At 50.5% G+C, this 26,463-nt stretch overlaps 2 protein-coding genes across 6 annotated transcripts; one reads left to right on the plus strand and one right to left on the minus strand.

Annotated features, from left to right (window-relative positions):
* Nucleotides 1-468: 468 nt before the first annotated feature.
* On the minus strand, nt 469-8,783 carry FTSJ1 (FtsJ RNA 2'-O-methyltransferase 1). 4 transcript variants are annotated; one of them, XM_022563772.3, is made up of 14 exons: nt 8,723-8,783; nt 8,501-8,641; nt 6,783-6,952; nt 6,438-6,507; nt 6,249-6,339; nt 5,832-5,910; nt 4,359-4,411; nt 4,220-4,273; nt 4,031-4,133; nt 3,845-3,928; nt 3,041-3,138; nt 2,754-2,951; nt 2,496-2,537; nt 469-1,036 (listed from the first exon to the last, which is right to left on the minus strand). In XM_022563772.3, exons 1-13 carry the CDS (start codon nt 8,737-8,739, stop codon nt 2,505-2,507), a joined length of 1,191 nt encoding a protein of 396 aa, XP_022419480.1. In that variant the 5' UTR covers nt 8,740-8,783; the 3' UTR covers nt 469-1,036; nt 2,496-2,504. The 4 variants fall into 4 exon arrangements, with proteins under 4 accessions (XP_022419480.1, XP_022419478.1, XP_022419481.1 ...); XM_022563770.3 differs by having other exon boundaries at nt 3,041-3,144; nt 8,723-8,782; XM_022563773.2 differs by lacking the exon at nt 8,723-8,783 and having other exon boundaries at nt 3,041-3,144; nt 6,783-6,941; nt 8,501-8,716.
* Nucleotides 8,784-14,783: 6,000 nt separating this feature from the next.
* Nucleotides 14,784-24,289, plus strand: SLC38A5 (solute carrier family 38 member 5). Of its 2 annotated transcripts, XM_022563782.2 has the most exons (16): nt 14,786-14,871; nt 16,293-16,346; nt 16,426-16,501; nt 16,845-16,960; nt 17,051-17,124; nt 17,683-17,775; nt 17,902-17,980; nt 19,669-19,751; nt 20,061-20,119; nt 20,221-20,343; nt 20,555-20,634; nt 21,298-21,398; nt 21,647-21,762; nt 22,566-22,710; nt 22,804-22,907; nt 23,408-24,285. In XM_022563782.2, the coding sequence occupies exons 2-16, from the start codon at nt 16,294-16,296 to the stop codon at nt 23,507-23,509; spliced, it is 1,404 nt and encodes a 467-aa protein (XP_022419490.1). In that variant the 5' UTR covers nt 14,786-14,871; nt 16,293; the 3' UTR covers nt 23,510-24,285. The 2 variants fall into 2 exon arrangements, with proteins under 2 accessions (XP_089760719.1, XP_022419490.1); XM_089904593.1 differs by lacking the exons at nt 21,647-21,762; nt 22,566-22,710 and having other exon boundaries at nt 14,784-14,871; nt 23,408-24,289.
* The last annotated feature ends 2,174 nt before the right edge of the window (nt 24,290-26,463 follow it).

The following is a 26,463-nucleotide window of genomic DNA, read 5'->3' on the forward strand; positions in this document are numbered from 1 at the left end:
ATGCATATGATAGAATATTATTCAGCCATAAAAAAAGGAAACCCGCCATTTGTGACTACGTGGACAGACCCTGAGGTAAGTATTATGCTGAATGAAATTAGTCAGAGAAACACAAATACTGTGTGATCTCACTTATATGTGGAATCTAAAAATGGGTGAAGGTGGTCAAAAGGTACAACACTTCTAGTTATAAATAAGTTCTGGGGATGTAATATACAGCATAGTGACTATACTTACCAATACTATATTGTATATTTGAAAGTAGCTAAGAGAGCAAATCTTAAAACTTCCCATCACAAGAAAAAAAACTGTAACTATGTGAGGTGATAGATGTTAATTAAACCCGCAGTAGTCATCTTGCAATATACACATGTATCAAATCATTATGTTGTACACTTTCAACTTACACATTATATTTCAATAAAACTAGAAAAATAGTTACCATGTTAAAATGAAACAACATTGGGATGCTATATGAACTTTTTTTTATTAATACATCAAATTTTAAGATCTTATTCAAAGTAGCGACCAATGTGAACAATATTTTAAGATGCCTGCAACGACTGTAACATAACATAAAAAAGTAACTGTGATCTGTATTGGTGGAAGCTGCAGGCACTGCTTTTACTATTGTGATTTGACGCCAGCATTCATATCCGGGAGTATAGCTAAAATTTCAGTTATATTAGTGAAAATAAAGATGTAATATTTCCCTCCATCAAATCCACACATAACCCTGACTTCTACCAAGGTTAAGAACCCCCGCTCTCAGGGTAAATTCTGGACATAATCAGGACACGGCTGGAAAGATTCAGAGAAGAGGCAAGACCCCACTCAAGAATCCCCTCTGCAGTGCAGACGGACATTCCGTGATGTTTCTTTCCTTGCTGTGTTCCTGGTGGTTGCTGCAGGTTCCCACTCGGAGCTTGTATGTTCAGGACCGGTTGATGAGATATTTGAAAACAAGTTCATCAACTCAAGTTCTGGTTTTCCTGACAGCAAACAGCTTCCGAGTCCTTATCAGATTGCCAGCTAACTAAAGGTCAAAGTAAAAGGAAGTTTTAAACCAAAATATGTTTCCCCACTGTCTTCTACTATAACCATTGTTTGCTCAGCTACTAACATTTTTTTGAAGTTTTTTCCTTTACTTTCATTGTGAACCATAACACACAGAAAAATGCATAAAACATATAATGTTCATTCTTTGATGTGTAGTTCTCCACTGCGAATAAACCAGGATTTAACGATCCATACTACAGCTATTGGATATTTGGGCTGTATCTAGTCTGGGGGTACTACAAATAGTGCTGGCTAGGAACATTCTAGTACTCATTTCTTAGGAGTGGAACTGGCACACATGCAGCTTTAGCAGATAATGCCTAACAATTTTCCAGTGGCTACACCATTATATGCTGCCATGGGCGTATTCAAGAGTTCCAACTGCTGCGCATCCTTCCAGACGCTTAGTATTGTCAATCTTTTTAGTTCTAGCCTGCATTTCCCTGATGAGCAGCTTTTCATGTGCTTACTGGCCATTCTCATATTTTCTTTTCCTTACTGATTTATAGCAGTTTTTTAAATATCAAGGATACTATATATAGAGATTATAAATATCTCTTCCCATTGTGATTTGCCATTTCATTTTTTTAAAGATGTCTTTTTTACTTCTTATTTTAATGGAAGACTTGGTCTGAATAACCTGCAAAGCCATTGCCAGACAGGGATGTCCTCTAATGTGGTATCCTGAGTGTGCGAAGCCCTCCAGCACTGATAGGTTTAGCCCAGACTGTTCCAGGCAAACTGGCTCCTCACTGCTCCCTCACATACCAGGCAGGGTTCCACCTCAGGGCCTTTGTATTTGCTATTTCCTCTCCCTGGAATGCTCTTCCCCTAGATAAACACACGATTCCCTCCTTCATCTTCTTCAGGTCTCTGCTCAAACATTACCTCAGTGAGACCTTCCATGATAACCTTTTTAAAAACTGCAAACTGCCACCCCCTAGAATTCTTGACCTCTTTACCCTGCTTTAAAAATTTCTTCATATCCGATATTACTTTTACATTTTATATATGTGTGTGTGTGTGTGTGTGTGTGTGTGTGTGTGTGTGTGTACGTACATATATAGAGAGGTCAAGATAAATAGTTTGTGTATATGTGGGTGGAAACTCCTGCATTTAGACTGTGTTATTGCTTATCACCTCTTTCCCAAACTAGAAGCTCTGACGGCCAGGATATTTGGCTGTGTTATTCCCTGCTCTATCTTCAAACCTAGAACAATGCCCAGCACACAGCATGTGCTCAATAAATGTTTACTGAGTACCTCAATATGTAAAATCCTTAAAGCAGTTCCTGGCACATAAGATCAGGTGTTTTAGTAAAGGTCTGCTGACTGAAATCTTACCAGTTGATGTAAAAATTTCAAAGGTGAAATTTTACTCAGTTTTTTCTTAAAGGTGCCATTTACTCAAATTCTTAGACAAAAAGGCAAATTTACCTTAACATCTTAAGGCGAACAGTTCATTTCACTGTCTTCCACCTACTCAAGAAAAAAAGAAGGGACTCAGATACTTGGCTAAGCTTTTCCGTTCACTGTACTTGGTTTTACCCATTGACTTTTATAGCTATTGGGAGGCAGGGAAGAGAAGTTTGTCCCAGAAACCATGTGATTTGGGGCAGAAGGAGGCACACGAGGAGGGGGTCACTGTGGGCACAGAGAAAGGGCATTAAGGGCTCTGGGCCCGTGTTTCCAGACCTCAGAGGCCAGCAGGGTGTGGCGCTGTGGGGCGGCCAGGGACTGGGGCAACGTGTCCACTGTGCTGATGGGGCAGTCCTGGGGGCGCATCTCCTTGGCCAGCCGCCCCTTCTTCTTCAAGGTGCAGGCCTCCTGGTATGGTGGTGAGATGGGGGGCTGCGTGGGCGGAGTATACTTGTATTCTGAGCCGTCCTCTAGCTGCAGGGACACATATCGGCAGGGGGTGGTGAGGACCTGGGAACCTAGGACAGCACCCCCCATCCACCCACTGTTGGCTGGGCGCTTACATCCAGTGGGTAACTGCGGTCCGAATCATACGCACTCAGGTCCCCACAGGTCACAAATGGTACAATGATGCGGGTGGGACCATCTAATTGGTTGAAATCTGGATCTGACAAGCAGGGAGAGATGAGGCAGGACAGGGCTGGGGTGTCTGGGAACAGTCGTGACTCAGGCTGCACCCAGGATGGGTACCAAGGCCTCCCCAACGTATCCACCAGCTACTCTTACCCTCCTTTACCAGAAATCCTTCATTTGGTTCAGATCACTTCCTCAGGGAAGCCCTCCATGATCACCTGTTCTAAAACACACACCCCCCCAACCCACTTTTCTCCGACTGCACTTATGTCCACCTGCCATATACTGTCTGGACTTTGTCTCACTCAAGTGTGCCTGCCACAAGAGCCGCTCTGTGCTTTTTCCCTCTAGGGGCCAGTCTGAAGGCCCTCACAGGATGACATTCCCAAACAGGGGTGGGGTTTCCACCTGGGGCGTGACTGAGTCTTCTTAGTCTAGAATCTCCGCAGACAAGTGGAGTCTCCCTTGGGGTAGGACTCAGGATCCTCCTGTGACAGACTTTTCACCAGGTCCAAGAGTTACCACTAGGCCACTGGGTTAAAGATCCTTCTGGGACAAAATATCCATACGGGGGTGGAATTTCCAGAGGATGGGGCTGAGGATCCTTTTGGGACAGAATTCCCCTAAGGTGCAGAGTTTCCACCAGGGGGTGGGGCTGAGGGCCCTCCTGGGACATAAATTCCATTGGTGGACAGACTCTCCCCAGGGATGGGGCCCAGGGCTCTGGCTCTCACCGTAAGAGTGGTCCAGCAGGGGTTTGGTCAGGTCCGGCAGGAAGCCCTCAGGGGGGTCATAACCCTTACAGACAGCAAAGGCCTCTGTGGGGATAAGGTGGAGTGAGGGGCGACTGCCACCACCACCCCGTGCGGATGGGTCCCTGAGATGCACACCCCCCAGCCTGGCCCCTCCACCCCACTGACCAATGCTGGAGTTCCGGCTGCTCTTGGGCTTGGCACAGAGCACGGTGGAGAAGAAGACACGCAGCTGACTGTAGATCAGTGTCACATCCCGGCCTCGGAAGATCTGCAGGGTGGGGAGGCAGAGATGAAGGCATGAGGATGACCTTTGGAGACCCCTCTCTACCCCCTACCAGGTTCCCTGAGCCTTACCTTGGCCACAAAGCAGCCCCCTGGCTTCAAGACATGTGTAGCAATATTCAGAGCCTGTGGGCAGGACAGATGGCTAAGGCTGAGGTGGAGACAGCCAGGAGGGGGCCAAACTGAGGCAGGGGCAGCCAGGGTTACTCACGGCTAGGAGGAGCTGGGCCTGCATATACTCATCAACATCATGGAGGCCGGTTACTGCATCAAGAGAACAGCATTAGGGGGCCTTCCAGTCTAGCTATGCTCCTGTTCTAACCTCCCAGAGAGGTTAGAGAGCTAAAAACATTTCCTAGGCTCTCTTACTGCTAAGGTTCTGCATGCAAATACTATCTGCCAACTAGATGCGTACTCTGAGCTCCTAACCCTTAGGCACTCATTTTTAGTCTCAAAACCACCTCAGGCGCGAATATTGTTATCATCATTTCTACCTCCAGTCCAGACTGTTCCTCTTGACTCCAGACTCAGATCAGAACGAACATCTCAGACTCAATACATCCAAAAACAAACTCCCGATCTTCCTGTCCAAACCTGCTCCTCCCATCATCTTTCCCATCTCATCTGATCCTTCCAGTTGTTCAAGCCAAAAATCTTCGAGTTACCTTTGACACACACCCACCCACCACTCTCTCCTCACACCCACATTTAAGCCATTAGCAAATCTTCTCAACTCCACCTGGACGACTGCAGCAGCCTCCCCTCCCCAGGTCTCACCCCTCACACTGCTCACAGCAGCCAGAGGGATCCTGTCACAACCCAAGTCAGGCACGGCCCTCCTCTGCTCACAGCCCTCTCATGGTTTTCCCCACGCTCTCATCTCAGTGAAGAAGCCAAAGTCACCACTGTGGCCCAGAAAGATCCACACAAGGATCTGTTCTCACCTCCTACAACTCTCCTGCTCACTCACTCCGATCCAGCCACGCTGATCTCGCTATACCTCACACATGCCAAGCACCCTCCTACCTCAGGGCCTTTGCATAGGCCAATTCCTTTACCTGGATTGTTCTTCCTCCAGACGTGCCCCTGGCCCATTCCCTTGACTCCTTTAGGTTTTTGTGCTGAAGCCAATGAGGCCTTCCCAACTTTATTTAAAATTCCTACAGGTACTCCCCTCTTCCCTCTCCTTTTCATTGACATCCCCATGGTACCTATCACCTTTTGACAGGCTACATAGCTCAATCACTTGTTTCCCTTCTGTCTGCTCCCACTAGAACACCAGCTCTATAAGGTCAGAGATTAGTAGAATTTTATTCACAAATATTTTCCCAACATGTACAACAGTGCCCGACACACAACAGGTGCTCAGTAAATGCGCTGAATGGATGGATGGCTAACTAACTGAAAATAAAAAAAGAAAAAGAGTTAACACTAAGATGGAATTGGACAGTTGCAGAGAGATGAGCAATAAGAAGGTGAAAGGGTGGACAAAACCCAAATGGTAGGGTACGGGGAGGGAGAAGACAGAGGCAGAGAATAGGAAACAGACGTAGGGAGAAGTTGCTAGATATAGGAACAGCTGACAGTGGAGAGGAGAGGCAGTAAAAGAAGCCAACAGAGGCGGGACATACAGAGAAGGACACACATAGGGCCCCCGCCTGGCCTCCCAATCCCTGCTGTTTACCATCAGGAGCCCCGTCGCACACCACTAGGTCCGCGGGGCAGCCCTCAAAGTGCTGGATGATCTCCTTGGCAGTGGACAGCTATGGAAAAGAGGGAGGATGAGTGGCCCCAAAGCACCCCCTCCACAGCCCTCTAACCCCACCTGCCCTTGGCCCTGGCCCGCAGCCCCTGGGTCAGCCAAATTCTCAGGCTTTGCCTAAGACCAGGCTCCATCTCTGGGATCATTTTTTGCTGTCTCTCTGTGATGATGACAGGCTGGCTCTGTTTCTCTGCTGTTACACTCTCTTGGGTTCTCTCAGTTACTCCATCTCTGTCTTTTTCAGTCTGTCTTTCTCTTTCTCTCTTCCACTTGCCGTAGCCCCCAGGTTGGGGGGCCTTTGCCCAGGATACACCCCAACACCCCAAGCCATGCTCTCACCTGGGTGATATCCCCCTGGATCTGTAACACACCTGGTAGTGGAGCCATTGCCTGAAGGTCCACGGCCACCACGTGGCCGGACCCCTGGCCCCTGTGGACAACATGGTCCATGTCAGCCCAGTTATCACTCCTGGTCCACCCTCCATCTAACCTGCCCTCCCACTCTCCCATCTGGGACTCCACACTCACCCAATCTTCTGGCTCAGCACCTGGCTCCAGCTGCCCGGGGCCGCGCACAGGTCAACTGCCCGCGTCACACCTGAGCACACACAGGAAGGTGTAGTGGTCAGCTGCACCCACCTCTCCAACCTGGGACCCTACAAAGTTCACCCCTTTCCCCTGGGGAGCACCCATATCTATCTGCTGCCTAGATGCCCAGCTCCTTTCGCATACCTGCCCATCTTCCTGCCTGGCCCCTGCCCCATAGACCCTCCAAGTCAGCCCACCTACCACAGGGAGCTCTGTAGACCTAGCCCACTTGTCTATTCCCTTCGCCCACCCCATCCCCCCATGACTCGCCCACCAAGTGGGGACCTTGGAAGAGTTGGAATTCCTCGTCAAGTTGTAGCAGCTTGAAGGCACTGCGGGCACGCCAGCCATTCTCCTTGGCTAGGCGGTAGTAGACATCCCGCTTATCCTTTGATGTCCGTCCCATCTCACGCACTGTTTGCCCAGGGACCTGCCAACAGTAAGCTGACGCCGCCCTATATCAGTAAGTGGGCCATCACCTACCTCTGCAGGGCAGCGAGAACCACAAAAACTAAACCGGGCTCATCTGACCCATGTGACAGCTCACTCAACAGGTGGGAAGGCTGGAGCCCAGTCACTAACCCCAATGACCTCACTGAGCCTGAAGGACCCCACCACTGAGCTCTCAGGCTCCATCACTAACCCCACAGATCCCCCCCAAAGATCCCACAAATCCAACCCTTATCTCATAGATGACCCATTACTGACCCTGTCCACCTCCCACTGCTGTCACTCACACACCACATATTAAACCCCACTATCAACCCTTCTCTGCCCACCTTACCCCCAATAACATCTTACTGTCTTCCCAGCTCTCCTCATTGCCCCTAGAGTCATATAGCCCTACTAGCCCCCCATTAATCCCTTGCTTTCACCCCATTATCCTCATACTACCTCACTGCACTCCCCACCTCCTTAATCTCTCTCCCCTGAAGTGATTAGGCCCCCAATAATCCCCTTATTACTACATCTTTATCACCGCCCCCCCATTAATGCCTGGAGAATCATGGTCTATTAGTCCCCCATCGAGCTCTCAATTACTATGATTTATCAGTCCCCATTAACCTGGCCCTCCAACTGATCCTTCATAGATCACACCACTAGCCCCTTGTAACCCTTCACTACCACACATTCATGTTAATCCCTGATAATCATACATCAGTTCCACATTCTCCCCTCACTGCCCACCTTTATCCCCACCCAACAATCACTTGATGATCACACCCAACAGCTTACTATCACCCCCTCTTTGCTCACTCTGCTCCTATTAATTCTTCAATGATCATACCATCATCACCCACTAAAATCTTTTGATTACAACACCCCTTCAGCCTCTCATTCTCTTCTTTGATCACTACTCCCATTAGTTCCTTGATCATGACTTTTACCGGCCTCTATTATTCCCTCCACAGCCGCACCATTATCCTTTCAATCACTATGCCCCACCACTCTTTAACCCGTTGAATATCATACCTCCATCAGTCCCTCAAGGATCACACTCCAACCTACCTCCCATTATCTTCTAGTTGCCCACTCTACCATCCCCTCATTAATTAACGAACACATCCCATTGGCCCCCTTGAACACATCGACTAAAACACGCCTTTTAGCCCTCACCGATTCCCCAATAACACTCCCACCAGACCTCTATTACACCCACGCAGCCCACCAAACCTCCACACCCACCCATTAACAGCTCTCTGGCTACACCGCCGGTCCCTCCTCATCATTACCTGAAAGCCCAAGTCCCCACTGGGACCACAAGACCGGCTCCGCCGGTATCTGGACCTCTGCGCCCCCCCGCCTACCCCCAGACCATCCCGCATGAGTGGTCCCCTTCTCCAGACAAACCTTGGGTCTGGAGCCTACCTGGTGCCAGCTGCCCGGACTACGCAGCTGCAGCGCCGAGGGCGAACTTGCCTCCTTCCCTCACCGGCGGGACAGCGCAGGCATGCCTCAACCGTCTTGGCCGGGACCCAAGTCCTCCGCGCCCCAGGGCCTACCTTAAACTTTCGGAGTGGGGAGAAGCGGAACGAAGGAGGCCGGTCCGCAAGCAGCCGGAGCCTCGGCGAGAGCGCAAACCGGTGAGAAGTCGTAGGGCTTCAGTTTGTATTCTAGTTGATCCGAATGTCTGTCGCGCATGCCTAAGGGCAACCAGAGCGTGGAAAGCCTGTCATCGTGGAAGGCGGTAGCTCGCGCCAAGCGGGGACCAGACCTGAACGTACCACGTGAGTTCCGCCATCTCGCGCCGACGTAGCCGTTCGGGCGAACTGCCGTTCCCAGCATGCAACGGGCGCGAGTAAAGCGCCAAAGTCGCGCACGGCATGGCTGAAACGTCGCGAGGCACGAGAACTGACTTTGTTCTTTTGTTACAGGGCGAAAATCGACGTACTCTCCGCCCCCCCTTCTTGTACAATAGTATTCCTTGAACCTGTGGACTACATTTCCCAAGATACAACGCGCGCGGCGGCACCTATTTATTTTTCGCACGCCGCGAAGTGCAATCACCTCTGGGGTAGCGAATTTGAGAGGAAGGAGAGTGCGTTAATTAAGTGCGCGAGCGCGCAGAAGCTGCTCGGCTGCAATTTCAAATCCCACTTCCGCTAACTGATAGCGCCTTCTGACTGTTACCGTCTCAGAACTGCGGTTTCTTCTTCTGTAAAATGGGGATAACAAGTAGTTCAGACTCCACAGAGAGTCATTGGCAGGATTAAATAGGTGTAGTTCCGCACACTGTAATTCTGTGTTCTTCAAACACTTTTAACTCGGACCTAGAAAAAAAGACTGCATCTCGACCCAGTGCACAAGCAAATATAGTAATGGAAACATTTGTTACAGCGTTTACCATGTGCCAGGCACTCTTCTGAGTGCTCTCAGTGGTGTGCTGGTAAATGGTTAACAATCAGCTCTTTAGGTGGAGAGAGAGAGGAAGCCCTGATTTCTAACATTTGCCAGTTTCCATGGTTTACATACTATCATCTTGTCAAATTTCAGCTTACCAAGGTGTAGTCACGGAACACAGAGTCTTGGAAGAGATGCACTAGTGCACCATTGTGTATTATTTCTACAGTACAATTAAAATAGGGATAAATGATCTCAGGAGCATAGAAATAATGAAATGTAGTAAAATAATAATTAAGAAGTGATGAGTTTTGAGTATCACCTTTTAAAATCTAATTTATTTAATTATAAGTACATAATTTCATTTTTAATAATAGCTGTGTTTTCCCCAGTTTACAGATGAGGAAAAGGAGACAAAGGAGAATATATATATATATATATATTCTATGTGTAAACATATGCCATTTACTGCGTATGTGATGATACAGAAATATATAGTGATGTCTAATATTTACTAGTATATAAATTATATATTAGCAAATAAATATAAATATGTCATGTGGAAATATATCTATGCTTTTTTGTATAGTTTATGTATAAAATATACATATCTTATATAAATGTATATGCTGATATATGTATATATAAATCTGCTAGTATCTATACATATCTACTTACTAAAGTAACTACTAAATGAAATATACTATTAAGTATATAAATATGTCAGGTGGTGATAAAAGCTATGAAGGATAATAAAGGAGGGTGAAAAGATTGGAGAGTAACAGGGATTGAATTGCTATTTTAGACAGTGTGTTCAGGGAAGGCTTTCTGACGAGGTGACATTTGAGCTGAGACCTGAAGGGGAGCACACCCTAGGAATATTTGGAGGAAGAGCATTCCAGGCAGAGGGAACACCAAGTGCAAAGACCCTGAAGTGGGAATGAGCTTGGCGAGTATTCAAACAACTGAACGATAGATTCATCATTCCTGAGAAATGTTGAGCTTCGCTAGGCAGGGGTTTCTGTTGTTTTGTTCACTGCTGCCTCCCTGGCGCCTAGAATAGGGCCCGGCACACAGGTGGTGTTCAATAGATGTTTGCTGAATTCACCCTTTTGTTGCTTTGTTCCTTCACTCTTTCCGTAGTGGTGAGCTCTGCATTTATGTGGGGCCCTGGGAGGAGGTGTAGACAGCCGCGCAGAGACCCTGGAGAGCCAGGGAGGAAGCCAGAGCTTCTCAGCGGAGTTCAAGGGCATTGTGGGGGGCGGTGGGAACATGGCTCCCCTGCAGAGGTGAGCAAGTGTGAGAAAGCAAGGGTTCAAGCCACCAGGCGCTGCTCCACAGAGAGGAGGGGGTGCCAGGCATTGGGGGCCCATGTTCACCCTGTGGGATGCTTCCTGTTTTCTTGCCTCTCACAAAGAGGATGTTTAATTTTTTGCAAAGAAACTTGCTTCCGCCAGCAGGGCTGGGGGGATTGGGGGACAGGAGCCAGGCTCTGAACTCCCCAGGCTCTTCCCGAAGTGGGGTGTCCGCCTGCAGCTCCCACCCAGCACCCCACTGAGTGTAAAGGTGTCCTCCCCTCAGCCTCCTGAAAAGGTCAAGTAGAGGGGAGCTGCCAGGCCGGCCCTGTGCTGGAGGGCATCTTACCACGTGAGGGAAAGACGGGGGTGGTCCAGGTGCAGGGGACCAGACACTGACTCAAAAAGCCTTGCCGTCTACGGGCTGCTTTGAGGGACGGAAGAGTTATCCGTGGGGAGCCTGCATGAAAGGAGAGATTAGAATCCAAACCCAGCTCAGTGGGGGGATGCCTTCACTGGCAGAGAAGAGTTCATTAATTCCTTTCACAAAGATGTTATTGAGCGATTACTGTATGTCAAGCATTGTTCTTAGCGTTTCACCTGTATTAATTCATTCAACCTTCCCCATGGCCCTGAGTTAGGCAGTAGTAAGCCCTGTGGGAAGCTGAAACAGTGAGGTTTCGAAACTTGCTCCTGGCCGCACAGCTCCTAAGTGGCAGAGCTGGGAAAGCTTGCGTTGTTAACTGCTTTGCTCCGTGTCTCCCTCCCCTGAAGACCGCTGAGTAGTGTTTTAATGAAAAGCAGGGGTCTGCTTAGAAGAACCGACAAGATCCTAAACTGACTTTTAATAGATTCGATAGGAATCCCAAGCGTCCCACGAGGGTCTGCTTTAATGAACCAACAAAAGCCTTAAATGACCCTGAGAAAGGGCCCTACTTTGATGAACGAACAAAGCGTTCTTATCCCTGGCACGGCCTCAAGGCCTCGGTCAAGCTTAAAGACATCTGTTCCTTCTAAAGCAGGCTGCCTCTGCAGCCAGATTTCACTTTCCCTTTGTTTTTCCTCCTACCAGCATATGTGGAACACCTGCTATTTGCAATGCCCTGAAACTTAGCTATGGGGTGCAGAGCTGGATGAAGGTTTGCCCCTCCCCTAGAAGAGTTCACTTGGCAGAAATAAAAATAATGATGATAATATGACACTTGATAAGTAGCATTCATTGACCTCCAGCTGTGTGCCCAGGTGGCCTTGTGCTGGGCAATGTTGGAGGCCAGGGCTGGCCCTTGGAGGGGAGGACAATGATCAGAGGAGGAAGCTGCTGCTGGGAGGTGGTGGGTGAGGGCATCTGTTTTTTGTTGAAGTTTCACTAGTTCTTTGGATGGGACACTTCAAACTTTTCTTGGAATCTAGACACCTGCCTAGCCAGTCCCCGTCCCCCCGCCCCTTAGTCATTTGGGCCAAGGCCTCTGCTGACAGGTGTCTCTTTCCCTGGCTGGCCTGAAGCACAGATGTTTAATGGCTCTCAGGGGGGAAGAGGAGAGAGACGAGAGACACGGAGTAGGCCGGGATAGACGGTGGAGTGGTGTGTGTGTGTGCACCCGCTGGCTTGTGCCCGCGCGCCTGTGTATGAATACCCTGAGGGTATCTCAGCTACCTGTACGTGTTCCCAGCAACAAACACATGTATGTGAGTTCCACGTGTGTCTTACTATGTTACTTTCCTGGTTGTGTCTTGTGTCTATCGCTGCCTATCCAACTCGTGTGTTTCCTTTTTGACAACTGTGTGTTGGTCCCATCTGCTTGCGCAATTCATCTATATGGGGCTGTGTGTGTGTGTGTTCCCTGGGTGCTTATGTGTCTCCTTTGTAATGCTCGTGGGTGAGAAGTGTGTTTATCTGTCTCTCCTCTGTGTGTGTGTCTCCGATGTCTGTGTGTCTTTCTTCTCTGGCACCATGTTTGCATCTCTCCTCGGTGAGTGGCTATAGGTGTGTGCTCCCTAAGGGCATTTCTTCTGGTGCCAGTGTATGTTCCCTTGTTTCCTCTTCATGCAGCTTTAGGTGTATTTTCTGCATTTCCTCTTTGTAATGATAGTAAGTGTACTCTCTGCATCCCTGTTTTTCCAGTTTGTGCGCCTACATATGCATTCCCTGTGCATGTCTTCCCCGACTTGATTTGTGTGAATAGCTGTGTATACACGGCTGTGTGCACCTATCTGCTTGAATGCAGTTGTGCATGTGTCTGTAGCTGCGGCTTCTCTGTCTGTACAATCGTGTCTGCCTGTGGGTGCCTCTCTCTCTGTGACCAGAGCTGTATGTGGTCGCAAGTTCATACACAAATTCACATGCACAGAGGTATCATGATAGAGGCTGAACCTGGATGTTGGCCTCCAGGGTCATCTGAACCTGGAATCACGTGTGTTGGAGATGCTGGGCCTGTGTATGATGTTGTCGGCTCTGTGGAATCATATTTGTCTGTGTGCTCTGGCTCCGTGTGTGGCTGTGAGTCTGTGTGTGATTTGCCTGTTGGTTCTCTTTGGTGTGGCTGTGAGTCCATGGGTGATGATGTCTGTGAGTCTGTAGTGGCTGTAAAGCAGTGTGAGCCTATCACTGCATCCGTCTGTGATCTCTGTGTGCGGCTTAGTGGGTGATGATACTTATCAGACTAAGTCACTCTGTGTGGCTATATGTGGCTGTCCCATGGCCTGGGCTCTCCATGTGCCATCTGCGCGTGTTCGTATTGGTCAGCCTATATTCTCTGTGTGTGGCTGGGAGTCTGCATGCGAGTTTGTACCTCTGTGGGTGATGGCGAGCCTGCCTCCATCTCTAAGCCCCTGGATGGGGCTGTGATCCCTGAGTGTGCAGGAGTCTCTCTCCTGCTGTGGGGAAGTGAACGCCCCATCCCTCACCCTCCTCCCACTGCGAGTGGGGTGGGAGCCTCCAGGCTAGCTTTGAAGCCCCAGCCAGCCCCTGGCCTTTCCGGGAATTCTGTGCTCCCTGTGGGGGGCGGGCAGGTGGGTGGAGGGGCCGGGACAGAGGCCTCTTGTCCACCTGGGCCACAAACAGCCCAGTCGAGTCGGGCCTGGACCCCATGTCCACCCCGCCTGACTTCCTGCGGGAGACACATGCTTTGCCTGGGACAGACATGCCTGTCACATGCCCGAATGGAGTCAACTGACAGACCCCTATTTAAGAGAGACAGGCAGACAGACAGTGGGGCTCCTCCGTTAGGGTGTGGACAGGCTCCACCCAATGCCTAGGCTGGGGTCCAGGACTTCAGGGTGTGCCTAGTTTGCAGACAGTGTGTATCCACACTCCCCGCCCAACTACAAGTGCCCTCCCTGCCTCCCTCTGGGGACCCCCCCAAGATCTAGGGTCCTCTCTCGGCTGGGCTGTCTGTCTGAGGTCAGCCTCTGGTGGCCTGGCCGTGCCTCTCCCTGCACCTGTCCCACTGCTGTCCCCAGGTCTGTCTGCTCCTCTGCCTGAATCTGACTTTCTCTGCCTGTTGCCACCTGCCCCTCCATGTGTCTCTCTGCCTCAGCAGGACTTGCTCTGTCCCTTTGAGCCAGTGTGTCTGTTCCTAATCTCTGTTTGGGGATGTGTCTGGCTGTGTCCACCTGTCCATCTGCATTCATCCAGGAGCTTGCGAGAGCCTCTCCTTGCCCACCGTTTCTGAGTCTCTTTCTTCGCTGACTGCCCCTCTGCCTGTCTACCACTCCCTCATACCCTTTCTGTCCCCTCCTGTTGTCTGTCCTTGTGCTGTTTCTTCTGCCTGCCTGTCTCTATTTGGGTTTGTTTCTCTTCCTATCTCTGCCTCTTCTCCTGCCATCCATCCCGTCCCACTGTATGTCTGACCCCTGAGTCTGTTCTGTCTGTCCCTCTCTCTAGGAGTGGATCTACTCTCCCTTGATCTTTCAGCCCATCTCCCCCACCTCCCCCCGAAACCTCTGTTTCCCTCCGTGTGGGTTCAGATGAAGGGAGGCACCCCCCCCACCGACTTCCCCCTGCCCAGAACCAGAAGAGGGAAACTGAATTAAAGTTAAAACTTTACAGGAAAAAAAAATCCGCCTGCCAGATGGGGCCCGGGCAGTGCTGATTAGCCGCCGAGCAAGCCCGGCGGAGTTGATTGGTCAGAGGGCAGGCGAAGGCAGGGTCTGGTTGAGCGGGAGCCCTGCCGCCCGGCGGGGTCCCAGAGCCCTAGTTCTGAGTTGCTGCCGCTTCAAGAGCTGAGAGGAGCAGGAAGGTGAGGAGGGGGTGCTGGCCATCGAGGGGGGCTCCTGAGTCCCCAAGGCACGAATGGGGGTCCTGGGAGAGGGCTCAGGGGCTCCCTGGAGGCATTTTTAGCACTAGTGCGGAATTGAATGGGAGGGGGAATCCTTTTGGTACCCTGATCCCAGGAAATGAATTCAGGAGTGGGTGGGAGGCTCCAGAGGGTGCTCATGGCTGACGAAGGGGCTCCTTGAGAGCCTTCCCCGACCCAGGAAGGGGATTCAGGGCTTGAGTAGGGGGTTTCCTGGAGGGAGTTTTAGTCATGATGGGGACCTTGAATGGAGGTTTCTGAGATACGGCATTCCCAGGAAGTGAGTTCAGGGCTGGGGGCTTCTTCAGAGACACTCCGTCCAGAAGAGGGAGGCTCCAGGCTTGCGTGGGGATTGCAGAGACACCCCACCCCAGGAAACAACACATCAGGCCCTGGGAGGGGGCTTTTGATGATTGCCTCAGAGAAAGCTCCTCTTCAGGAGGGGAAATTAGGGCTTGGCCATGTTCCTGAGACACCCCAAGCCCAGAAAGGATCTCAAGTCTGGAAGTGTCTCTAAAGTGACTTCTACTGGAATAGGAGTGTTTAAGACTTGACAAGGGTCCCAGAAAATACCTCTCTAGTCCCTAGAAGGGGGATTAAATGAGGGTCCCTGGGTCACTTCTATCCCTGGAGGGGATTTGCTTTTGGCCTCCAGTGAGAATATTCAGAGTTGTGGCAGAGAGCAGTTTGCCGCGTCCAGGGTGTGGGGGGCTGGGGTCGCTGAGCCCGCCTCGCATCCTCAGCCCCTCCAACAGGTTGCATCAGCTCTGGGCTCAGGCTGGCGGCCCAGGCGGGGAGGAGGGGGGTAGGGGGCGTTAGGAGGGGTGGGGCAGTCAGGCGGACACGTGTCCCTGTAAGGAGTGAGAGGCATGACCACTCGGTGAGGGTGGAGGGAAGAGGGGGGTGCGCGGGGGACCGGGGCAGGGAAGAGACAGATAGCAAGAGAGAGTGAGTCTGGGGTCTGGGAGGAGAGGCTATCCCAGCTCCAAATGGCCATCTCATCTGCTGAGGGGTCGGTATCTCTCTCTTTCTGTCTCTGTCTCTACCCCTCTACCTCTTGCTGCCCTCTTTTTCTCCATGTCTCAGTGAGTAACTGTTGGCGTCTCTCCCCTGAGTCCCTCTCTCTCTCTCTCCCATCTCTTTCTTTGTCGGCCTCTCCCTCTTGTCTCCAATTATCTCCACTTGTCTCCCTGTCTCTCTAATCCCTCTGTTCCTGTTCCCCTCACCTCATCTTTGTGTCTCTGTTTCTATATCTATCTGTCTGTCACTATCGGACCCCCCCGACCCCCTTCATCTAATTCTCCCCACTTTGTAAGCCCCCCTGCTCCATCTCTGAACCCCCCACCCCATTTCTCTGCCCACAGGATGGAACTGCAGGATCCAAAGATGAACGGAGCCCTCCCTGGGGGTGCTGTGGAGTGAGTCGGGGACCCAAGGGGTTGAGGTCAGGGATCAGAATTACCTTCTCATCAGCCTCAATTTCCCTGCCTATTCTAGCTACAGGCAGGAGCACGAGGGCTTCCTGCCCAGCCATAGTCCTTCTCCTGGGAGGAAGCCAGCCCAGTTCATGGATGTGAGTGACCCCACAGGATCTGTCCCAGCTGCACCTTGCCCAGCTCAGCCCCTCCCCTGCTGCTCCCTCTTCCCGGTTATTCCCTTCAGCTGTTTTGCCTCTGGTCGCTGCCCCACCCTTCCCTGTTCCTCTCCACTTCCACCTGCTCCCCTCTAAAATCTCACCTAGCCTTTCCCTTTCCAGCTCTCCTCCTCTTCAAATCCTTTTCCTTCCTCTGATGGCCCTTCCTGGGCTTCTCCTCTGCCCCAGTCGCTTCCTCCCTAGTCTTTCCCAGGCCCCGGCACTGGTCTCCTTCCCTGGTCCCCCTCCCCATGTGTGCCGGGGCCTTGCCCCTTACCCGCAGTTCGAGGGGAAGACATCGTTTGGAATGTCAGTGTTCAACCTCAGCAACGCCATCATGGGCAGCGGCATCCTGGGGCTGGCCTATGCCATGGCCCACACAGGGGTCCTCTTCTTCTTGTGAGTCCTAGGCAGTCTGGGGTGGGGGAGGGGTGTGGTGGGCAGGCGGGAGGCCTGGGGGCCAAGTCCGATCAGTGCCATCTGCCACAGGGCCCTGCTGCTCTGCATCGCTCTTCTGTCTTCGTACTCCATCCATCTCCTGCTGACCTGTGCTGGTGTTGTAGGTGAGAGACCCAGAGCTCAACCTAGACCTTGGACCCCAGATCCTGGACCCAGGACCCCAGACACCACGCTCAGCTCTCTGGGCTCCAGACCCCAGACGGCACCCTGGCCCTCAGACCTCATCTGGGCTCCCAGGTTCCCAGCCCTCAGCCCTCAGTCTGGCCATCAAACCACAGCCCCTACCCCAGACCACTCCACGCCACTTCTAGCCCCCACCCCTCAGTCTCCAGCACACGTACCCATGGGAGCCAGCACCGCAACCCTGAGACTGCCGGTCCTCAGCCCCCAGCTCTCAGACTTCACTCCTGCCATGGCCTCAGTCCATATCCTGCCCCAAGACCCCAACTACCCACATCTGGCCCCCAACCTTCTCCCTGGCCACAGATCCACCTACCAGGCTCCAACCCCAACTGCTTAGCCCTCACCTCCAGCTCCCAGCAATGAGGCCCAATTAGCCCAAGCCCCAGCTCGCCAGCTCCCAGACTCTCTGGCCTCCAACTCACCCCTGGCCTGGGCTCCTCGACCCACAATCTGTTCCTTTCTGGTCCCCTCCCCTCCAGGCATCCGAGCCTATGAACAGCTGGGACAGAGGGCGCTGGGGCCTGCGGGGAAGGTAGTGGTGGCCGCGGTCATCTGTCTGCACAATGTTGGGGGTGAGGACTCTGGGAGGTGGGGGTCAGCTTGGGGGAAGAGGGTGGGCTGAGGTGGGCTTCCCCAGGCTGGGGTGGGAGGGAGATGAGAGGGATCCTTCTGCTTACACCTCCCCCCACCTGCACCAGCCATGTCCAGTTACCTGTTCATCATCAAATCCGAACTCCCCCTGGTTATCGGCACTTTCCTGGACATGGACCCTGAGGGGTGAGTGTGCAACACCCCTTGGCTCTGGCCCACAGACCACTGATTCTGCCCGTGAGGTCTGGCTACCAGCTGACCCCCAGGTCTTCCATTTTGAGACAGCTGGGCAGGCCAGTTTGTTCAGACTGCGATTCCTGTGTGTTGTGTTGCCAGTAGTATGTGTGACTGTTGCTCTGGCTGTAGGAGTCCAGTAAGACCATGTGTTGATTTTTGTGACTGTTCTGGCTGACTCTGTGTGTGCAGGGTACTCTGATGTTGACCGTGTGGCTGTACCTATCCAGTTGACCTAAACTCTGTCCGTGGGTTTGATTCTGTGACTCTTATACTGGCAGGTTCTCTGGCCATCTGTATGCTAGCTGACTACAGCTGTGTCCTGTATACTGTGGCTCCAACCATGTGTGTTTGACATTTGCTTACTCTGACTTTCTCTGTCCAGTGGATTCTGTTTGATTCTGGGTCCATTAGGCTGGCTGAATCTGTCTAGCTATAAGTGTATGGTCACTGACTCCAAGAGAGTATGTGCACGTGTGTGTGCAGTGTACCGTGGTGCCAGCTAAGTATACGTGATTTGTGTTTAACTTTCTGTGTTTAACTTGGTGACCGTCGTTCTGGCAAATTCTTTCTGGCTGTTTGTGTGTGATCCTCAACTACAACTGTATATGTCTTCTGTATTATGGTTCTAGCCATGTATGTTTGCCTGTTGTTCTGAGTATGTATCCAGCTGACTGTCTGTTTAATTCTGGATCCATCGGCTGGCTGAACCTTTTCATCTGTTTGTATATGATAGCTGATTCTGTGTATACTGTTAGATCTTTGGTTTGATCCTGAAACCATCCAGGTAGCTGACAGTCTATGTGACTAGGTGTGTCTAATTATTATAGTTAGCTCCCACTGTATATATGACCAATGGTACTTTGTTGGTTCATGTCTGTGTAACTGTGTGTCTAAGGTAGAAAGAGAATGTGTGAATACCTGGAGCATAGTAAGCACTTAATAAAATTCTTTTGAATAAATGAGCAGTTGTTCATCCAATTCTGTATTAACAGACTATCTTGCCTGGGCACCTCCCTCCAATCTCTGTACAGATCCTGCTCTTTCTTTGAGCTTGGTTCCAACTGAGTGGCCAGCTGGCTGATTCTGTCTCTATTTCCATCTTTGACTGTGTGGCCAAATCGGCCCTGCCACTTTCAGGTGCTCAACAAACCTTGAGTTGTTCAAACAACCACACATGTGTGTTTCTGACTTTTTGTCTGATTCTGCATTGTTGCCTGCCTACCAGATCATCAGACTGGTGTTCTACCTATCAGACATACCAGGGTCATGACTCTCTCTGTGTCTGATACCTTGTATTGGACTATGTGAGTCTGGCTGATGTGGGGTATTGTTTGCTCATCTGGTTGTATGTCCATTTGAGGTCTGATGCCACAGTTTTGTCCAGCTGTGTGTGTGTTTCCAGCTGTATCCCTCTGACTGTGTGTGACTGACAGTCTGATAATCTGTCTGGCTGTTTCCATCAATCACTTTGTGCCATTTGTCTCTGCAACCACCTGGATGACTTCTCACAGCTGAGGGGTCAGCCCATCTCTCCTGACTGCATGCAGAAACCTCTCTGTCCAGCTGTCCTCTATGAGCGTCTGCCTGACAGTTTTCTTTGGTAGGCAGCTACTCACTATGTTTACCTGTCTCCTTAGGGACTGGTTCTTGAAGGGAAACCTCCTCATCATCGTTGTCAGTGTGTTAATCATCCTGCCACTGGCCCTCATGAGACACTTGGGTAAGAGGCTTCCTGAATTGGTCATTGGATGGTGGAATTAGAGAAGGGGAGCCAGATTCAAAGAATCTCGACTTTCAAGGGCTGTGGAATACCAGAGGAGAGCTTGTTTGGTGTGGGTTTTTAACAGATGAATAGGAGTTTGCTAAGTGCGTGTGTGTGTGGTGGGGGGGGTGGTCCAGATAGAAGTAGAAGTTTGTGCAAAGTGTGGCAAAATTGGGGTGAGGGGCCTTGAAGGCCAGCCTGTGGGGGTTGATATTTGCTCTGGGGGGGTCCCTTGATTTCTGAGGCTCCATATATTGCCCCTTGCAGGCTACCTGGGATATACCAGTGGTCTCTCTCTGACCTGTATGCTATTTTTCCTCATTTCGGTGAGTCTGAGGGAGAAGGACATGAAAAAGTGTGGAGGGAGTTTGGGGCATTGGGACATAGCCTTCCCCATGACCTCACTTCCACACCCTCCCTCCCCCAGGTCATCTATAAGAAGTTCCAGCTTGGGTGTGCTATAGGCCACAATGAGACAGAAGTGGAGAGGAAGAGCCCCCCAAGCCTCAACACAAGCTGTGAGGCCCAGATGTTCACAGCTGACTCACAGGTTGGTGTGCAGGCATATGTCTATGCCTTGCACCTCACTCAGGTCCTCTGGTTCTGTCACACAGTGCACTCTGCTCAGAGTGGAGCCAGGTATCAGACACTGGGGGCTTCCATGTGTCTGATATGGAGGGCAGTGGTGGGGCAGGGGGGATGGGGAGGAGAGGATGGAACCCTGCAGGCTCTAATCTCTTGTACTTGGGCCACTCTCCCAGATGTTCTACACAGTGCCCATTATGGCTTTTGCTTTTGTCTGCCACCCTGAGGTGCTGCCCATCTACACAGAACTCTGCCGGTGAGTGGGCAGGCAAGTGGGCATGTGTGATGGGGCAGCAGGTGGGGTGATAGTCATAAGCCACAAGCCCTACAACAGCCCTTGTGCTGTAGCTTGATTGTGGCTAGATAGTGCCAAGGGAGGGGTTTGAGGTGGCCAGGAGGCCTTGGGGGATGCAGGGCAGTGACTGTTTACTAATTGGAACTTAAGTATTCTACTCTTTTAACATCCAGTACAAGTGTGAATGGACAAGTGGGGAGGCTGAGAAGATGAGATGGAGGGGTGGCATACGTGGATGGGATCTGGAGATGGGGATGGTCAGATGGAGAGGGATATGGATGGACAAAGGGAGGGCAGGGATGATATGATGGGGGGATCTGTGGATGACCAGTCAGAGGGACAGCATGGATGATCAGAATGAAGGGAGAGGCTGTGACAGTCTAATGGAAGAGAGAGGCAGAGATGGGCGGAGAGATAGGCAAAGATGGTCATATGGGGTAAGATGGATGGACAGAGAAGGGAGGAGTGGCTAGTACAGGGGAGGCAGAGATGGGCATCCCAGTGTGTACTAGCTGAACATCAGCTCTGGGAGGAGGGGAGTCTGGAGGGTGGGGGCTGGTTTTGAGGGGCCTGGACCAAGTCCAGGGGTCTGGGCGTGACATTTCTATGACCTCTATACCTCAGGCCCTCCAAGCGCAGAATGCAGGCCGTGGCCAACGTGTCCATTGGGGCCATGTTCTGCATGTATGCACTCACAGCGACCTTTGGCTACCTGACCTTCTACAGTGAGTGGGGCTGGGGCCAGGCTTGGGTAGGGAGCTGGTGTGGGGACTGGGCAGACTGCTGGGCAGGAACCTGAGCACTTTCCCTCCATGCCCTCAGACCTATCAGCTTCCAAAGGGACTGTACTCATCACACATGGAGATTTTGTCACCGTCTGTGTGTGTGCGCGCGCGCGCGCACACGTATATGTTTCTGGGACACTGGTCCTGGTGCTCCGATCACATCCCGTATCCCATGTCCCATGTCCCAGGCAACGTGGAGGCGGAGATGCTGCACATGTACAGCCAGCAGGATCTGCTCATCCTCTGTGTGCGCCTAGCTGTGCTGCTTGCGGTGACTCTCACTGTGCCAGTCGTGCTGTTCCCTGTGCGTTGGGGGCGAGGGTGGGCCCATGGAGCGGAGGGACATGGATGGACGGGTAGAGGGCATAGACAGGAATGTTTGGATGGACAGTGGAGATGGGAGTGGATGGATGCTTGAGAGGAGGTTGGGACGGACAGACGGGGAAGGCAGAGTTGTCAAATGGACGGAGAGGGAAAAAATAGATGAGCAGACACAAGGTGGACATAGATGGCAAAGCAGAAAGAATCGGGAGGACAGGGGCAGTCAGTTGGAGGGAGGAGGCGCAGGTGTCTGGCTAGACAGAAGAGGGAGGCAGGAATGGTCAGACAGGGAAGAGGCACAGATAGACATTCAGGATGGAGAAATAGGGATGGCCAGAAAAAGGGTGGAGGCAGGAGTAGTGAGGTGTAGGAGGGACAAGGCTCTCAGATGGAGAGGTGGGATGACTAGACAGAGCGGGGAGATACGGAGGTTGTCAGATGGAGAGAGAGGGACAGGGATCTCAGGGTGAAAGCACAAGTGGATGGTCAGACAGGAGGAGGCAGAGATAGTTGGATAGAGGAGGAGGACAAGATTTCAGACAGTGAATGGAGGAATAGATGGATGATCAGACAGAAGGAAGAGTCATGGTTGTCAGACAGAAGGGAGGCAGGATGCTCATTCAGAAGTTGGAAGCACAGGAGGATGGCCAGACAGGGTGGAGAGACAGTCAGATGGAGGGGAAATCAGGGATCTCAGACTGAGGGCGATGTTAAAGACAGATGACTACATGGAAGGGGAGATAGTGCTTGAGCCCTGACCTGTGTCCTACCCTACTCTGGTCACAGATCCGCCGGGCTCTGCAGCAGTTGCTCTTCCCAAGCAAGGCCTTCAGCTGGCCGCGCCATGTGGCCATAGCCCTGATCCTCCTTGTCCTGGTCAATGTCCTCGTCATCTGCGTGCCAACTATCCGGGATATCTTTGGGGTTATCGGTCAGTACCCCCAACCCCAGTCCCAGACCCCACCTAATATGGGCCTTGTACCCCAAACTTATATTGATTCTGTCCCTCCTGCTTGTCCTTCAGGGTCCACCTCAGCCCCCAGCCTCATTTTCATCCTTCCCAGCGTCTTCTACCTCCGCATTGTACCCTCTGAGGTGGAGCCCCTCTACTCGTGGCCCAAGATCCAGGTGAGCATTCCAGGGGGAGGGCTGGGGAAAGAGGGAGCATTCTGCAGAGGGAGCACTCCAGGATGGCTAGAAGTTGAAGGAACATTTTCAAGAGAAGGCTTGGTGGGGAGGGGGGCAGATGGTCTGGAAGAATGAAGGAGATTGTCATAGGAAGGGCCTGAGCAGACAGAGCACAAGAAGGGTCTAAGAAGACAGGAAGCACTCAAAAGGGGGCTGGCTTATAGGAAGCATTCTTCAGACAGATGGAAGGAGCACTCTTAGAAGAGGGTTGGAATGTTTTCAAGGAGGATGCGGGAGAGTACTCCCTGAAGGGTTCTAGGAAGATGGAAGGAGGATTCACAGGAAGGCGCTGGTTTTAAGGAAGGAGAGGGAGCAGGAAAGGAGGGTCATGAATGAATGGGGCACTCTCTGGAGGGGGTGGAGGGCTTGAGGAACATCCTTTGGAGGAGCTTGGGTGTAGGTACCCAACCAGCTCCATCTTTTCTCCCTCACATCCACAGGCTCTGTGTTTTGGTATCCTGGGGGTCCTCTTCATGGCGATCAGTCTAGGTTTCATGTTTGCCAACTGGGCCACAGGCCAGAGCCATGTATCTGGACACTGACCAAGCCCTGCTCCTCCTGGGCCCCCGTGTGCATGTGCCTGCGCACGTGGAGTAAGATGGGGCTGCTCACCCGGGTCCCTCCTGCCTGGGGTGTGGAGGTGGCTGGTTCCCATCAACATGGCTGTTGGAGGTAGGGGGCTACAGAGGCTGAAGAGTGGTCCTCTCCCTTCCTCCCCAGGGGATGCCGAGCTTGGATCATGGCCCTAACCCCAACTCCAGCCCTATGGGAGGAGGGGGAGGCCAGGTCCTTGGGGAGCCCCTGCCCAGCCCAGTCTTTTCTGCCTCCTCCTGGCAGAAGCTGTTTGTCAGGATCACCCTCGAGCTAAAGGGGAAGAATAAAGATGCTGAATTGCAACTCTGGCTTCAGTTTTTTGATCTCTTTCTAGGACTTCTTGGGGTACCTTTCCTAGGTTCACACAGGGGTAAATTGAGGCCCCAAGAGTAGGACTGCCAGCTCTCATCTGTTCACCCATATCTCCACAGTTCAGTAGCTCGCTACACAACTCATAGATCTGTTCACTTGCTCACTCAGGAAATATCTCTTGAGAGCCTACTGGCTGCCAGGCACTGCTCTAGGTGCTGGGGATATAGCAATGTATCAAGCAGACAATAACCCCTGAAGTTGATGTTCTAACACAAGAAAGGGCAAACTATTGCCTGCAGGCAAAATTCAGCCCACTGCCTTCTTGTATGTCCCCCAAGCTAAGGATAGTTTGCACATTTCTAAGTGATTGAAAAAAAATAAAAAGAAGAATAATTTGTGACCCTTGAAAATTAATATGAAATTGAATTTCAGTGTCTGCAAATAAAGTTTTATTAAAACACAGTCACGCTTGTTCATTTACACATTGTTGATGGTTCTTTAGTGCTACAGCAGCAGAGCTGAGGAGTTGCAACAGAGATCATAGGGCTCACAAAGCCCAAGCTATTTATTATCTGGCCCTTTTCAGGAAAAAATTGCTGATCTCTGATCTAGTAGAAGAGAGGAAAACAGATAATCATGAGCACTATGAGGAAAATGGGTGATGACTGTGACGCCAAGGGTGGTGGCGGGGGGTGGGGGCAGTCAGGGAGACCTCACTGAGGAAAGGACAAGAAGCTGGGTCCTCGATTGGCTAGAAGGAGCAAGTCCCATGGTTATTTAGACAAAGTTCCAGACAGAGGCAGCAGCAAGTGCAGAGAGCCTGAGGTAGGAGCAAGCATAACAGGTCCAAGGAGGAGCCAGGTTGGCCATTTTGCTCTCCCATCAGCCAATTACACCACAGCCTTGCCAACATGGAATTTTGCCCCCCAATAGGTGAAAATGGTATTGCTGTTAAAATTCACATGTGTTTCTTTATGAAAGAAGTTTTCAAGTGTTTAAGAGACATTCATTTGTCTTCTCAGGTAATTTTTATGCATATACAAGCCACTACAGTCATATAATCTTTTTTCTCCTCTCCATATTTAGAAATGGGGCAGTTGACTAGAGTTGATTACTTCTGTACACTCCTTGTTTCACTGTTCCTTCCTTCTTTACTGCCACTAAAGTGAAGCACAACAAGCTTGCTTTATTTAAAACAAATTATTCATTTTTAAAATTTATTTTTGGCTATGTTGGGTCTTCATTGCTGCACACGGGCTTTCTCTAGTTGTGGCAAGCGGGGGCTACTCTTTGTTGCAGTGCGCGGACTTCTCACTGTGGTGGCTTCTCTCGTTGTGGAGCATGGGCTCTAGGTGCGGGGTCTCAGTAGTTGTGGCTCACGGACTCTAGGGCGCAGGCTCAGCAGTTGTGGCACATGGGCTTAGTTGCTCTGCAGCATGTGGGATATTCCCGGACCAGGGCTTGAACCCGTGTCCCCTGCACTGGCAGGTGGATTCTTAGCCACTGTGCCACAAGGGAAGCCCAACAAGCTTGCTTTTTAATAATAAATGCTAACTTGAAATTCCAGTGCCTGGCCTTAAAAATGTAAATCTTCATATTGAACACCACCCAAAGAGATCATCCTCTCAACAGGGTCTCTTGCAGAGTGAAACTTAAATTTTGATGAAGTCTAATTTATCTTTTTTTTTTAATGGGTTGTGGGTTGTGCTTTTGGTGTCATGTTTAAGAACTCTTCATCATGCTCAAGTTTTAAATTTTTATGTTTTACATTTAAATCTATGATCCATTTGAATTAATTTTTATATTAGGTATGAGGTTTAGGTCAATGTTCTTTTTGGGGAGCCCGTGGATATCCAGTTGCTCCAGCACCATTTCTTAGGAAGACGATCCTTCTTCCACTGAATTACTTTTGTAATTTTGTAAAAGAATCAGTGTGCAACTATTTCTGGGTTTTCTATTTTGTTCTATTGATCTATGTGTCTATTTTCTCCACAACAGCACAGTTCTGATTCCTTGAAATTTAGTAGAGTGATTCCTTCCACTTTTTTCTTTTTCAAAATTGTTTTTAGTTATTCTAGTTCCTTTGCCTTTCCATATAAACTTTAGAGTAATCTTGTCTATAGCTACAATATCGCTGGAATTTTGATAAGAATTGCATTAAGTCTGTATATCAAAGTGTGGAAAACTGATACCTTTACTATGTTGAATCTTCTCTGGTTCTTTTCCTCAATATTTTGTAGTTTTCAGCATACAAGTTCTATACATGTTTTATTAGATTTACACCTAAGTATTTCATTTTCTTGGCAGCAATTGTAAATGGTATTATGTTTTAAATCTCAGTCCTCATGTGTCCATTGCCCACTATTCCCACTATTAATCACTATTCGTCAGTATTGATCTGGACATGATGCCCAGTGCAATAAGAGGGGTAAATATTTTGAAATGATGGCAAATATAATATTTTTTTCAGATGATGAGATTATATACTTAGGAGGTCCAAGAAAATCAACAAAACTATTAGAATTAGAAAAAAGAATTCAGTAAGTTGGCATGGACACAAAATAAATATCCAAAAATCAACTTGTATTCC

This window comes from Delphinapterus leucas, chromosome X, assembly GCF_059928025.1.
Source record: "Delphinapterus leucas isolate spDelLeu-1000000601 "Yukka" chromosome X, BTC_Dleu_Yukka2, whole genome shotgun sequence".
Taxonomy (NCBI): Eukaryota; Metazoa; Chordata; class Mammalia; order Artiodactyla; family Monodontidae; genus Delphinapterus; species Delphinapterus leucas.